General features: G+C 39.1%; 1 protein-coding gene across 1 annotated transcript in view; it reads right to left on the reverse strand.

The window, feature by feature from the left end:
* Positions 1–3,602: 3,602 nt before the first annotated feature.
* FBLN1 (fibulin 1) overlaps positions 3,603–15,985 on the reverse strand; it is an 852,642-nt gene continuing 840,259 nt past the window's right edge. Inside the window, exon 17 of the mRNA XM_085652428.1 lies at positions 3,603–5,306. Within this exon, the coding sequence (XP_085508554.1) occupies positions 5,167–5,306 (140 nt within the window). The 3' untranslated portion in view covers positions 3,603–5,166. The remainder of the gene's footprint in view (positions 5,307–15,985) is intronic.

The following is a 15,985-nucleotide window of genomic DNA, read 5'->3' on the forward strand; positions in this document are numbered from 1 at the left end:
GCTTTCGCCAGGCTGAGACCTAAAAATTAGCAAAACATACACAGGACCACGGCAGCCTCATAATTATACCACCCAGTTTCCTTGAGGATCCTGGAACACCCAACTTCGAAAGGGAAGAGTAGAGTGACATATTCTATAACTATTTGGAAGCTCTGGATTAACTAAAAGCTTTCATCCGGCCTGAAAAAAACGATACTGATGGGTGCCTTAGGCAAAGAGGGACAGCACGTGTTCAAGTTTTTGTCACAAGGGGTGGATTCATATAGGAGAGGCAGGTATGCAGTAGGAGCAAGGAGGGGGCAGGGGCACTAGGGGTCACAATTCTTTTTTTACACTTACATGCAGCCGTCCCCATTGTGCTCTTAAGCTCCTCTTCACCTCTTCAGGAAGGTACGGGCTTCCAGAATGCCCAGCAGCCAATCCTGAAGCTGCTCTTGTGCATGAGAGCAGCTGCAGGATTCACCTGAGTGCCCTCGATTTGTGTTCTAGGACAGACTGAGTCTGTGCCTGCTCTGTGCAACTCAGCTGCGTTGCTGGGTTGGAGAGATCTTTCACTGGGCATGATGGTTTTGCCAGCCTAAGACGGCCGGCCAAACCATCTAGCACAGTGATGGGAGTGCACTACCACTCCCCTCAGTGCCTATCACTACCAGGCTCCACCCCCAAGACTCAGCAGGAAAGGAAAAATACGAGTGTTGTTTTATTTTTCCTTTCCTGTCGTTTTTTGGGGCAGCGACGCTCATCTGCCATAGTGGAGGAGCCGCTGTGGGATTCATATGGGTTGGTGATAAAATATGTGATTATGTGAAGTGAAGATGAGATAGGAAAATAGGTTTACCAAAACTCACTCATTACTATGACAAGGCAAAAAAAGGTAGGAGAGAGTATCGATGAGTATGTGGCTTCGCATGTGGCAACCAAATATCCATTTAGCCCAGTGACGAAATAATTAATCAGAGATAAACTTATAGTACAGTGTGCCATTAGGAAAGCACAAGAACAGCTCTGGGCAGCTAGTGATCCTGCTCTAAAAGAGGCAATCACAGATAGCAAAGATTGCTGAGGAATCAGAGGTCTGAAACTTTCGAAGGACGAAGACAAACTCAACTGAAAACAAAGAGAGGAGATCACTACAACGTGTACCTGGAAAATATCCACAACAAGGTTGTCTCAGGTGTCGCAGTTTATAACATAATCAAATTTTATAGAATAGAATCGAAGGCCTTTCTAGAAAACGGCAAAGACTATATGAAATGTGGCAAAAGAGGATTTTACACAGAATACTCAAGACTTGAGAATATTTTTGAGAAAAGGGGTGGTATTTTTCTGGCAAAAACCTTGACAAAATGTTTTTGAAGTTATTAAAAATGCCATTGCTTACGCTGGCACACTTACTTCTTTTAAAGTTAACAAGTGATCAATCCTCACTGTAAGTGCCAGTGCGTTCAGGATCAGAGCAGTCCTTTTGCAAATACATGGAAACAGAGAGTTAACAGTTTTTGCATCTTGTTCTTTAAGTACTTCTGGAAAGAAATAAATCCAATATTCGTCCAAGAGCCATTGCCAGCATCGTGGAGTGTGGAATATTTAATAAATTATAATTAAATAAAGTTGATTCTGACTAACTTAATACATTATTTGGGTGGGGACCAAAAATCATTTTAGGAATGGATCACAAACTGTTGCTCAAAATTCTAAAGCCAGGTTGTTCCCATAAAAGGTCTGGCAGATTGGCTAGATTTATGGGAAAAATTGCAATGCTTCATAGTAGAGTATATTCTAGGGTGGCGGATTGTCTATCAAGATTGCCAAATGACAGGAAGTAGTGAATGAAATGGAATCTGGGAAGCAGTCATATCATGTGTGAATGATGCTAAGGAGAAATCTATGATGGTGTCTAATTTAAAGATTGGGATTCAGCCGTGGAGAAGGATGAAGTCATGTTGTAGAGTGTGATATAATAAGTTACAGAGGGTTACAGGAGGGAAAGTTGTTTACCAGCAAATGTGATAAAAGTTTGAATACATTTACAATATGCAATGAGCATTTGGTCATTAGAGGCAACATAATTGCGCCCCTTATAACAGTGGCTCACCAAGGACACTTTGAATAAACAATAACCAAGAATAGGCTTTAAGAATGATTTTAGTGGCTATGGCTAGACGTTTACCAGAAGTGTAGCTGGTTGTTCAGTATGCAAAGTAGTTGAGAAGCAGTTAAGAATAGGAATCAATGCAAGTAGCCAACCTCAGCATATTGATGATCTAGGTTCACGTTGGGTTAAAATGAGTTTGGATATAATTGGTCGATTTCAATTGCTTCCCGAAACACAGGGATTTGCTGTGGTTATAGTGGATGTTCATTCAAAATGGAGGTAATTTTCATGAGTAGCATCAGCACGTCTAATACTAATAAAATTCTGAAAGATGTTTTCACTCTGGAAGGAGAACAACAACACATTTTCACAGACGGAGGAACACAGTTTCAGATCAAATGTGTGATTCTTCAATAGAAAAAGAAATCGAGCACATAGAAACTTAACTTTATAATTTCCAAACCAATGGGCAGGTAGAAAGGGCCAACAAATTAGTGAAAAAAAGTCGGAGATGGCCGTCAAGAGTAGTTGGAGAGTGGATGAGAGGGCCAGAGACATAGTTTGGGCAATTAGGACAACAGTTCATGATCAAACTGGAGTTTCTCCCATTTACAAGATGAGAGATAGGAAGGATGGTTCGAGATTGGTGTCAAGTTAGTTACTTGAGTGGACCACAGGTGGAAAAAAAATACTAAATCTGTGGAAGGTATGTCCACTACCCTTTCAAAATACTGGCCTGATGATGACCTCATCCAATTTAAGATATTTGAGGATGAGACTTTGAAAACTTCAGTTATTATACTGGCCATTCTCATAATGTCCAAAATTATGAACTTTTGTATGCACTAAAAGCGGTTAGTATTTTATGTATATTGAACTGTTTTTCAATTATTTATATACAGTTGTTTAAGCACTTATTCACCTTCACCTACAGTTTGCATTATATTTTTATGAATCAGCATAATTCCTGTTACCCTTTATACATAGATCTTTCGAAAAAAGCAACTGGAAAACGGAGTGGATGTGGTAATGTGGCCAGACTTGCCGACTTTGGGACCGGGGAACCAGGTTTTCGTCCTGGATTCGGCTCAACAGCCTGCAATTTTGGGCAAATCACTTAATCTCACTGTGCCTAAATTAATCTCTCACTGTGTAATATAACTGGCACTCATGTAAACTGCAAAAATAAATAAACCAAATAGCCATTACAGATAAATAATACAAGTCCTAATTACCAATTATTAGTCTTTGTAGTTTTGGCTTTAATAGCCAACAAAGATCCCTTCTGGAGCATTATTTTTCACAGCCATGCCCACCCATGTAGTTCTTCAAGACCACCATCTTGTTGTGGCGGAAATCTGCACCCTTCCTTGGCTGAGTGAGAATTGCTACCTAATAGAGTCAAATTTTGCATGTGTTATTCACCACAGAACACCCATTTGTGAAAGAAAAAAAAAGAGATGTTCATGTATGTGACCCATATAATTGACAAAAAGGTAGGCATTTTCAATATTTTGGGAAATTGAAAATAATATTTATTAAACGTGACAAAGGTAATAATAAAAATACAAGTATCATTAATAAAGATAAAGTGACATTTAAAAAGCATCTGAATTGTTTTGGTTTTTAAAAACTTACACCAATGAACAGCTTTGTTAGCCTTGTCATAAACACACTGAAGAAAAATCTAAAACATAGACCATGCTCCCTTAATACAAAAAACTACCCATGCAGGTCTTGTTTACAATTTGGCAAAAAAAAGAATAAGCAAACAGTGCTCTTGCTTGCTTTGTGGCACATTTGTAACCAAATATATCAATATAATATGAATTAAAAAGAAACACATAAAAATACTTTCACCAGCTCATTACTAACTAAAAGAAAAGTCAACCTATATAGTGTATAGGAAACCACTTTTGAGAGCAATCTGTTTACCGGTAAGCCTGTAACTCTAAAATGATGTCAAATCTGATATTATAATATAAACATGTGAATTATGATCAAATATTGCTCGTTATACATTGTGACCTTTGTCCATTGTGGTCTTAAGGCCATAAGTGCAACAAAGAGATACTGAAGAAAATTATAGTTTTGTTCAATGACCCAAAAAGTTGAATAAAGTTTGGCAATGTTTTATTTCCTTATGATTCTCATGATTATATACAACCACACACTCGGCTGACAACTACCGGAAAAAGATAAAGGATGTAACAGTGGGACATAATCATCTTATGTATGTTCATGTCCTATGATCCTTCTACATAAAAAAGATAGGCTTGTGTACTCAATTGATTTATCAGTATATTTAGAAACCCTTATTGCTCAGGAAGTACACCAGAAATTAAAGATTCTGGAATTCTAAACAAAGTTGTCTTATTATCAACTTAGAGTAGACAAAGCCTTCTCTGGTGAGAAAGAATCCTTCTCTCAGTGTTTGTATGGAATGCAGTAAGATTAACACTCCAATACGTTGAGAAATTTAAAAAAAGGTTCTGTGGCCTTTTCTATCAAATGTTATTCTAATTTAATCATACACCATAGCATTTTAATTGCAAGGGTGTGTTTATTATTTCCAAGATTACATTTGACTGATCTCAAATTATAATGAATAATGACATTACACCAGCAATTGGAGTTCCAGCTGCTGTAATTGCGTATGGTGCTTATAGTACAATGGAAATACTGACCTTATAATAACCCAAAATTTCATTTAGCTACTCATTTTACTTGTAATGCAAAGTTACCAGGCATACATACCCTTCTCATTAAGATGAACAATTGAAATCATTATACTGTTACCATGTCTGTTACAGACATTGTCAAGTAAAATAAACTTGGTTTCTTACATTGAAAGAGCTATGCAAGACAGTTATTTTGTGCGGCCTCTATACTTACACCTCCAATGAATGCAACTGCATGCCTTTTTCCTAATTATATGCGCTACAGCTTAGCATTTGTGCAATTTATAATCTTATAAAACAAAACACACTAATGACTTTGAGATCTAGGCATGTGACATCATGAGTTTTATGGAGCTAATAGGTTATACAGATGAAATTTCAAAATGTTCTCTAAAACCAGTATTCAGAGACGAAGATATGGACATTTACAACATTACGATGAGAGATAACTCCGCCGACTACATAGTTCATTTCTAGCTTCAAGACAGCATGGAAAGGCCCGATGATGGGCCTAATTTGTCGAACAACACCTGCAAGAAAACATAGAAATATTAATATTAAAAGAGAATGAAATATAACGTGTTTATATACTTTAAAATATAGTTGTTGCGCAGTAAGTTAAAAATTGTTAGTGCTTTATCAACATCTTATTAGATAAGAACATAAAAAACAACAATCGACGACTAATGATATAAGATGTCTACACACCTGAGATCATAGCATGTCTACACTTGGTGTATAATATTTTAGCAGATAACTATTTGAGTGTGCACAATGCACTCCATTTTTCTAACAATCTGTCTTGATGGTGCAGTCATATGAGGGTAACAGCCCCACCATCTAAATGATTACACATTATAATAGATTGAGAAGTGCATCCATTCCATATTTAAATAACTATTCTGTTAGTAAGACAATTCAAATTCGGTAATTTTTCAGATGCATATTTATTTTACTGTTTTTCACATTTATATGGAAAAAATTGTCTTCACGTGTGAATATAAATCCAGAGAATATTTCTTTCCCTATGCATTTTAAGGCAGTAACCTCTTTATCCGGGAGATACTAAATACTATGTGAAGAAGTTTAGTGTACATATAATAGATTTACTGTACTGTAAAGAATTTGATTCAAGCCCAATGAAGGAATATTGGTCTATTTTTAAATATGAAGTGGTCTATTCAAATCCAAAAAAGCTACACTTTACGCGTAAATTGGCAATGTCATTCATGCCACCCAGACGTGGGAGGTATTGATTAATTATTTTAACCATTAGCAATGTAAGAGAGATTCAAGATGCACCAATTTTCCTAATAAGATAGAAAACATAGAATAGCATTCTGATTATATGTTATGTACAATGGACGTAAACAGTCTTTTTACAAACATCAATCACTCGGGCACAATGGAACATTATGAAAATGACCTATTAAGTGCGACCAAAGAGAATGCAACTTCTAGAGATTGTTTGAACATGAATGGATAATTGACAAATTAAAAATGGTTTTTGGGAATGGAACATCCAAAAAGTTTGATATTATACATGATTCCAAAGATACATAAATATTAGCAAGGTCTATCATTCTGGCTAGTAATGGTAGGTATTGATTAATTATTTCAATCATTAGCAATGTACACAGATTACTGTTTATACACCTTAGTAAGACATATTCAAACATAATACATTAAATTTTACTTAAAAAGATGCAAAACATGCAAGTTCATACTACATATTATTTATGATGGACGTAAACAGTCTTTATAGAGACATCATTCACTCAGAGGCAATAGAAAATATTGAAACGTTGCAACTATATGTCATCATAGAGAAATGCAACTTCTAGAGACTGTTTTGAAAAGGAAGAATAGTTATTGTGAGAATGAGAACTAGTATATGGTGTGGTTTTGTGATCTCACTGTGTAATAATGGCGCACTTTAGTATCAAGGCCAGTCAGGTTTGTGTGTAAAACCTTAGCTCAGTCCTAGCTAGCTCTGGCTTAGAACAGTCAGACTTTGTCAACCAAGTACAAAGCATTGAGAATCAGTGGCAGCCGGTACGTTTTGGAGGGAAGGGGGCGGATGGGACACACACACACACACATACACATCCATTCACAACACTCTTTACCAAGCAATCATGCATACACACACGCACCCACCAAACATTAATATAAAAGAAAACACACACTTACCTGCAGCCAGCTCTGCCTCGGAGGTTCCAGGAGGCTCAGGACTGCTGCCTTCCCTCATTGGCTGACCTAAGGTATAAGGTCAGTCAATGAGGGAAGGCAGCAGTCCCAACGTCATCACAGAGTGGGATGGGGTTAGTGAAACAGCTGACCCCACCCCACTCTATAATGAAGTGTTACTGATTGACACTCTACCCTGGGCACTTTAGAGCTTAAAACTGAAGCGCCCAGGTGCGAGGCAATCAGTAACGTCATCCCTCATCTCTAAGGGGAGGCCCTCAGGGACCTATCCTGAGCTGAGGAGGTCATGCCCACATGAGATGTGACGTTCTCAGCCCAGCAAAGTTCAGCTCAGGCAGCCAGGAGCCTGCGCATTTAGCGCATGTCTGGCTCCGGGCTGCCTGACCTGTTCAGCCTGACAGACACTGTTCGTGAGGGGCAAAAGGTGGGGGGCATGGCCTCGGCTGTTAAGAAGTATAAAAACAGTTGAATACAAAAAAAATGCAACAAAATAAAAATCTGATAGCAATTTATAAACATTGGTTGCATTTCTATCTTTAAATAGACACCTCAATGACAGCAATTAACTGAAAGGTTTCAGAGATATAAATTTTGAGATAGACAATAAATCACTTCTTTGTACTAACATGCAATAAATCATTGTAATCTACTACAACTGGGGTTTAGGGTTAGCCACGATAAGCAAGTTGAAAACAATTATCTAGGCAATCTTGAGGACACCAACTCCGGCAGGGAGGTGGGCGCAGGCACCAACAAGGGGGACTTGCCACTTGTAGAGGTTTCCAATACAGTTCCCATGGGCGAACCACTAAATAAGTCGATAGAATGGCCCTGATGCAAGGAATGCAGGATGCTGAAGATGCTCAGGAATGTTGTGGGTGCAAAGCCAGTGTCGGGGATCTTCTTGTTGCCACTCCTTGGCTCACTTTGGCCTCAGGGATCGATGTCCCACAAAGTTCGAGTGAAGTCCAGCAAAAGAACAGTTGCCAATAGTCTTCTGGTCTCCGGTTACAGCCAAACCAGCGGCTCCCTTTCACTTGCAGTAACTACTGTGGCGGGAGACCAAACTGCACTATGATGACTTGTACAAGTCCAGCTGACTAGGTGCATAGGCCCGGGTAATATCATACACCTTCACCTACATTATCTCCTTTACACTACACAGTAACAAACCTTTTAGGATTGAACCTTTACCTAGTTCTAGTCCTGGGCACAGAAGGAGGGTTTCTCCCTGAACAATAGTGTCCTATAACTTTATCAATAGACTCACACAGTATGAATAGATATTCATAAGGGTTCTTGGAAACCAGGCTGGGGCTACACCACCTGCATAATATCTACATACAAGGTTTATCCCATACGTCATCCTCAAATCCAACAATAATGGCTAACACAAAAAAGGGACAAAGGAACCCTAGATACTTTCTGCATAAATACAGCACATCTTGCTAGTGTTAGTGAGAGGGAACCGAGACTTCCAGGCCGACACACTGGCCAGAGACGCTGAGGCTCCTGCATGCAGACAGTGGTCTAACACATCCCTTACGGGGTGTCGAACTCGAGACCAGGACGGGCTCCTACATTCTCACACTTCAGGTAATGGGTTTCAATTAAATCCTAGAGGGATTCTTGGCTTCACACTTACATGCTAGGTACACTTGGGTACATCTAGATAGGCATCATAGGAGTACGTGCTTTCTTTTATCATGCATTTTATATTCATGCATGCATTTATGATTATTGCAAAATGGTAGCACTATACTATCCTTTTATATACACTGTACTGCTAATCATATATATCTGCTACTGTCTAACCATTGTTGCAACACATCTATTTCACACTAAAAGAACAACTGTGCAATATATTCTTATTGTAACACGCCCCACTGTTTCTTCTGTGCAACTCTCTGAGACCAAATAAATAAGCACGAGTGACTGAGCGAAAAGTAGTACATTGTTCCAACGCTCCTGAGGGATCAGGGTTGTCATGTTCTAAGGTTGCCAGAAACTATTCTCTCCCCGATAAGAGGAGATACTAGTGGCACTGTGAGCTAGCTAATGCAAACAGGCTAACATTTTCAGTGGGGGTGCTCAGAATCAGTCTGCCACCAAACCCACAGTTTATGTTATCCAAACTTGCAGATTCTATACAGGGTATATATAGGAACTACACGACAGGAGGCAATTTCACAAAGGCAGATTTCTCAGCTTTTATGGTCCTGGGCAGTAACAGGGAATCAGCTAACTGATCTTGGAGCCACTCCTCCGGTCTGGTATACATGGGCAATTTTTCCTCGAGCGGGACACTACAGGTACAGTCATATCTTGTTAGCCCAAGGTGCAGCAAGTGCAATCTAGTCTTTGGTGCAGCCTCACTTTGCTTGGCTCCAGGAGCAGCAGGGCCGTCCTTCTTCGGTCCTTCTTCCAAGACAGGGGCAAACCGAGGTCTGGGTGGCACTTTTATGCCTGCTATGAGCCCAGGAAGATGTGGCTACTAACTAGCTAATCAGGCTCCTAGGGACCCTTACACCTAATGACAACTTCCCGTGAAGTGTAGCATCTAGCAATCCCAGGGTACTATTTTCTGTCCATTCTGAATATAGCATAACCCTTCTCTTGCTGTGTGAATCTCCCAAACCCATCCTGTAGGTGTGGCTACCTGAGGACTAAACTCCTCTTGAAAAACAAGTTTCACAGTGGCTTTTCCCTCTCTGTCTGCAAACAGAAAAGAGCATCCCCTCCAAGGTGTAACTACCATTTTCCCATCGAAGGTGGCTTCCTTTTTGAAGCTCACCTTTAGAGCTCACACCCACTCTGGCTATCCTGCGAGGAGGATGTCACACCTCTTCCTATGGCAAGTCCTTTGTGTCCCTTGCTGGAAGTCATTTACACCTTTCTCGAGGGTGGGGCTGTCTCGAGGAGATCATGTTGCCTGTAACTGAGAATGACTACTTCTGTACTTTGTAAACTAGTAACATTAAATTCGAAATTAGCATCAAGTCTGGTTTAATGTGCTGATTATTTTGATACCCTAAACTACCCATTTTAGTTATTCCATTTGGAAGTTAGCACTGTTGAGCTGTCAGCAGTGAAACTCTATTCTCACCAATGGGGCTTTCCACAGTAAAAACAACAAAACTGGGTTTTCACTGTCAGGACATGTAAAACACATGTACTTCTTCTCAACATACGGCACCTTAAAGCTTGTTAGGCCTGCCTTAGGTGTGAGTTATAGATATTAAACAGGAAGGTTTGGGCTTTGCCATAAGTTTAAATTGCAATGTTGAGTTAGCATTTTTAAACTGCTCTACTAGTCTGCAGTGGTCAGGTAAGAGGCATGCTTCAATTTGTCACACTCATGGTGGTACAATTAGTGCTGCAGCCCAAAAGGGACACATCACTTACAGGTCCTGGATACCCCTAGTATCATATAGTAGGGACAAATAAGTAAGTAAACTCATGCCAACTATGAATAAGAAACTTAAACATTCACTTTCAAAGTTTAGAGCACATGCACTAAGGCTTGGTCAGCAAGGCCCTGTGCATTACAGAGTCAATACATTAGTACCTTCTAGTCAAAAAGTGGGGGTAAGTAAACTTGTAAAAGCCATTTCCTCACAGATATCTTTTCAAATAACCAGAGTTCCAACGGCCTCACATATTGCACTAACAGAGAAACACGTATGGAAGGAAAATGCAATATTTTATGAAAGATACATAGATGATATTCTCATGGTTTGGTCTGGAACTTAAAACGAAATTGGAAAACAATATTAAAGAAGTAAATAAAATTCTGAAAAGAATATGTTTTACGTTCAAAATACTGGAATTTGTCAAAACATTTTTGGATATGCAATTTACAAAATTAGAAGAGAAGAAGAAAATTAATAGTTTCACCAAACCTCCGGACTGCAATCTATTCTTAATGGCTATAAGCTTCCATACTTAAAACCTAGTAATTCCTCTGCCACCCTATCACATTTTCAGATTGAAACCAATCATTTCAAAAGAAGATGCATTTAAAAATCAAAAAGAGATAATCAAGCAGAAGCTCCTAGTTTGGGGATATTAGGTCGCAAACTCTACAAAAATCAAAACGAAAGAAGCGATATATAACCAGAGAAGAGTTGATGAAACACAAAGAAAAACATCATAAAGAAAGATTAATCTATGCCACAAAAACATTCACAACACACTTTCCAAATAGGAAAAGCCATAAAAAAAACTGGAAAATAATAGAGTCGGATTCAGGTTTGAAGAAATCATTCTAACATTTACAATGATGACTTATGAAAAAGAACAAAACTTAGGAATGCACTTGATTAAAGCATCTATGGAAGAAGAGACGAAGTAACACAATTTTCAAACCTCGAAAGGAAACATATCCATATATAAATTGTGCAAACTGTTCATACACATAATAAATGGAAATTCATACTCTGGAAAGATAAAACTTCTACATTTCTGAACGTGTGAGACCGCAAGATGTATCTATGCTATAAAATGTGAATATTACTACTACATTAGTAAGAATGCACAACAGTGAAAGTTCGATGGATTGAACGCCACTCTAATATTGGTCTAAAAACGTGAAGTCATCTGTGGACTAACATTTTGTAAAACAAGGTCATCAAATGCCACAAATCAAAGTACAAGTATTGAAAGTGGTAACACTCAAAGAGAGGAAAAATATATAACAATTACTACTACAAAGAGAGACTTTGCCAGGACTGCCATATGCAAATGGTAGATTTGCACTCACATTCTGAGATACACTGGACAAGATAATAAATATGCAGGAATTCACAAGCAAGGTAACTAGGAGTTGAACAACAATGTAATAAAATCAGGTTGTAGAATGGTAGCCGATAATATTGCCTCACAAAGGCATTTTAATGGTTCCTGTAGAGATAGACAGTTGAAATCCTTGGAGATTGGAAATCCCTGGGAGCTGGAAAAAGCTTCAGAAGAAAATACACATAAAAAGGAATGAAAATATCGGAGGTGAAACATTAGAGAAGACTAGTATGGTAATGGAATAGGAGAAGAGAGGCCAAGAGGAATCAATCAGACTGAGAGCAGGTTTCAGGAATGACAAGAGTTGGCCTGGGGAAAGAGAGCATCACACACTGGAATACACAGTTGTGAACTGTAGATGAGAGGTAAGCCTCTTCCTATATGGTGCAGCTCAATCCAGTTTATGTGCAGTGTGAAAGAGAGGTTTCTTACTATGAGCGAGAAGGAGACATTTGTCGCCTTCAACCATGTGGAAGAAGTTGAGCTGATTCCACTTTTCCATATTTTCATTTGAAAGGTGAGTGGATTTCTTGATAAAAAATATGTATCACTTATTGGAAAGTCTATGCACGTTTCCTGGTGAGTTAAAATACTGGTGTCAGTGCATGACAGACGTATTGGATAGAGGCACTAAAGATAGCGGGCCAATATGGGGTTACTGAGGCTAAAATTGTAAGTTGTTTTTCATGAAAGACAATACGGCTAGAAATTGAAAGAAGATATGTTATTGAGGGAAGAAACAACAGACCAGAAAGTGAAATGAATCAACAGAGAATTAGAACAATTTGGTATCAGTGGATAAACAATTACAACAGAATAGGAGGTTTAAGGAAGGACTATTTTGCAATTTTTTTAATGTAATATGATGAGGTACGAAGCAAAAAATGTTATAATAGGAAGACAACGAATGGGAAAGTATGGCGTCCTCGCAGTAAGCGTGTTTAGGAAAGATCTATTGGAGTACATATTCAGATTTAAATAAACAATGAACTTTGCAGTTTTTGACATATGTAAACGCTAGCTTAAAAGAAGAAGTTTTGAGATGTAAAATGCTTTATTTTTCAGAAAAATCAGACTAACTCACTAATGGAATGCATGAGTAAATATAGTTTTGGCGGGTTCCCCGTCCCCTATAAAGTATTACAATCAGTATTATCTAACAAGTTTTGGGTAATATTTAATTTTAATTATCAAGCTTTGAGGTGCTGCATGTTTAATTGTTTCAAAACCTCTGAAATTTTTTAACATATCACAGTCAGTGTGGAGGGGTATTTCACAAAGAAGGGAGGCTTTGCTCAAGCATGTGCAATTGGAGATCACACCTTGAACAGACTAAATCTATTTATTACCAGTAGAACGTAACCCTTTAGTCACTTGTTCAGCTAGAAATCCATTTATAAAACTAAGAAAGAAATGTTTATAGACAAATACAGACTACACCCAGTTGCAGCAAGGCATTAAAGTTATACTCCAGGAATGTTATCAATTTTTTAATAAAAGAGCTAATGCATTCCTTCTTAATGCCAGAGATCTAATGTTTTTTCTCAGCATTCTCCTCCTCGCTGCTTTTGTATTTGTTTTTATGTAAAGCCTAGGCAGCGCGCATTTGCTGTCTGCAAGACCTGCTGTAATTACTATACGGAGTGTAATCCCGACTGCTGCTTGCCATTGTTTCACTCCAGTGTTGCTCTTCTTTGCTGGCTCCTCATTGGTTGGTGCTCCCGATACATCACTTCCGTTTTTTGCACAGTAGCACCGGCCAACCACAGTTTCCTTACGCTGTAGGTATTTATTGTGTTCCTTTGGGGGCTACTTGTTTTATTTCAAGTTCTTGTAATTTGATCATCACAGCCCTCGCTTCACGGGCCGTCGCGCACATAACTTTTATGCGCATGGGTGCCATGCTTCATGTTTTAGCACAGTGCCTGCTTTTATGTTTCTTGTTTTTAATTGTTACCTAACATTAAACCCCTTTATTTTTTGCCATTGTAGCGCAAACCTGACGGGAAGGTTTTGGGGCGCTTTATGTAAGCACTAGTTTCCAGTTCCAAAGTGGCAGCTCGCCGCGCTAACATTTTCCAATGAGGACATCTGTAATATAATCAGCGCGACTGCTCGTGCACTAATATGAAGCGGTGTTTAATTTCACTTTGCAATTAGGCGTGCATGCACAGATGGGAGCCCTTCGGTGTCTATGCTCACTAACGGAGGCACCGCTTTCCTGTTTTTTTGTTGTTGTTTTTTTTTGCAGTTGTAGTGTGAACTTGACCGAAAGGTATTGGAGCACTTTACGTAAGCATCATTTCTCCAGTTCCAAAGTAAGGGGGTCACCGCACTAACTTTTTTCAATAAGGACAATTATATTATAATCAGAATGACTGCTCTGTGCACGAATATGAAGCTGTGTTTAATTTCACTTTGCAATTAGGCGTGCGTGCACAGTTGGGAGCGCTTGGGTGTCTATGCTCACTAACAGAGGCACTGCTTTCCTGTTGTTATTTTTTTGCAGTTGCAGCGCGAACCCGACTGGAAGGTATTGGAGTGCTTTATGTAATCACCAGTTCTCCAGTTTCAATGTGGCAGCTCGCTGCGCTAACATTTTCCAACGAGGGCATTTGTATTATAATCTGCGCGACTGCTCTGTGCACTAATATGAAGCGGTGTTTAATTTGACTTTGCAATTAGGCGTGCATGCACAGTTGGGAGCGCTTAGGTGTCTATGCTCACTAACAGAGGCACCGCTTTCCTGCTGTTATTTTTTTGCAGTTGCAGCGCGAACCCGGCTGGAAGGTATTGGAGTGCTTTACACTCTAGGTTCTGCCCTTGTATCCTTGGATTGCAAGAACCCCAAACTCCATGAAGGAGTCAGGAGACAAGCAGTGTAGTTCATTTTGTGGCAGATCACTACAGGGAACTATGCCTGCCTCTATAAAACCTTAGTAGATCAGAGAATGCAGCCTTGTGGCAGGAATATACAGGCTTGGTTATTGCATTTGGGAAAAAGGCACAAACCATAGTAGATGCTAAAAGTAAATAGCAGGCTAAGAAGAAGGGGGTGAAGGAGAAGGTCTGCGACATTCATGAGGCAAAGCCTATTCCTGGAGGTACACCTAGATCCCATTTCCATCTCGCCTTCCTTGAGAGCGCATTCTATTATCCATGCATTCTGAACTGCTATATTGACTGCCTGTTCCAGAGTACCTCAATGCCAGGGCAGGTGAGACATCTACACCCTTTTCTTTCAGCTATTTCTCTTGTAACCCACTCTCAAAACAGGACACTGTTTATAATATTGTTCGCACATGTTTTCTTTCATTCATAGCTTCCGTTACAATGCTTGGTTGCTATAGCTGGGGCAGGAGTAGTTCCATCCACGTCTGGGAACACACAGTGCCCATCTCAAATCACGTTCATACAAGCAAACACAGGTATGTTATGCTATATGTCACTGCAAAAATATATTTTTAAAATGTGGATTATTTGTTAAAATATATTTCAGATAATCTCTTGGATGATTTAAAGCAAATTATGTAACTGTAACTCCAGGAACTGCTTTCAATTAGTATCAATATGTTTATTGATGGGCCAGCTACCTGCATGAAGCGCCTTCGCCTGCTCTCCATCAACCGTCGCATCTCCCACCAGATGACCCCAGGATTCCATGATGACAAAGAAACTCTGACATCATGGTTACAGTAACCATGCGGGCTGAGGATGACATATCCCACCTTATTATAATTCCATCACATCTACTGGTGGACTGGTCATAGGCAGCAAACAGGTGGTAGAGACTGGTAAATATCCACCCATGTCCTCATCACATTGAATATGTTATCCTTTGTCACTGTATCTAACCTTCTGACATGTCTTTGCAAAGTCATTAATATAATGCCATCTTAATTAGTTGTTAACATGCAAGACTTGTGATTTTGTTGTTGATGTTCTGTGTATCTATTATGTCACTATACCTTCACAATGTCTCATTACTCTTTCTAACCCTCTCTTTTGAGCTACAGTCCCTGATATCCACATTGTGATCAGCATCACAGATGCAGACACAATTCAGCCCTCCACCATTTGTCCGTCAGGTAAGTTTTTGACCAACTTAGTTACCTTACTCTGTTATTGTTTCCCCTTGCTCAGCATGGTTTCATATTTCTTGCCAATAAATGTTGTTGGCCCTTTTAATATCTGTAAATGG

Source organism: Triturus cristatus, chromosome 4_1, assembly GCF_964204655.1.
Source record: "Triturus cristatus chromosome 4_1, aTriCri1.1, whole genome shotgun sequence".
In the NCBI taxonomy this organism is placed as follows: Eukaryota; Metazoa; Chordata; class Amphibia; order Caudata; family Salamandridae; genus Triturus; species Triturus cristatus.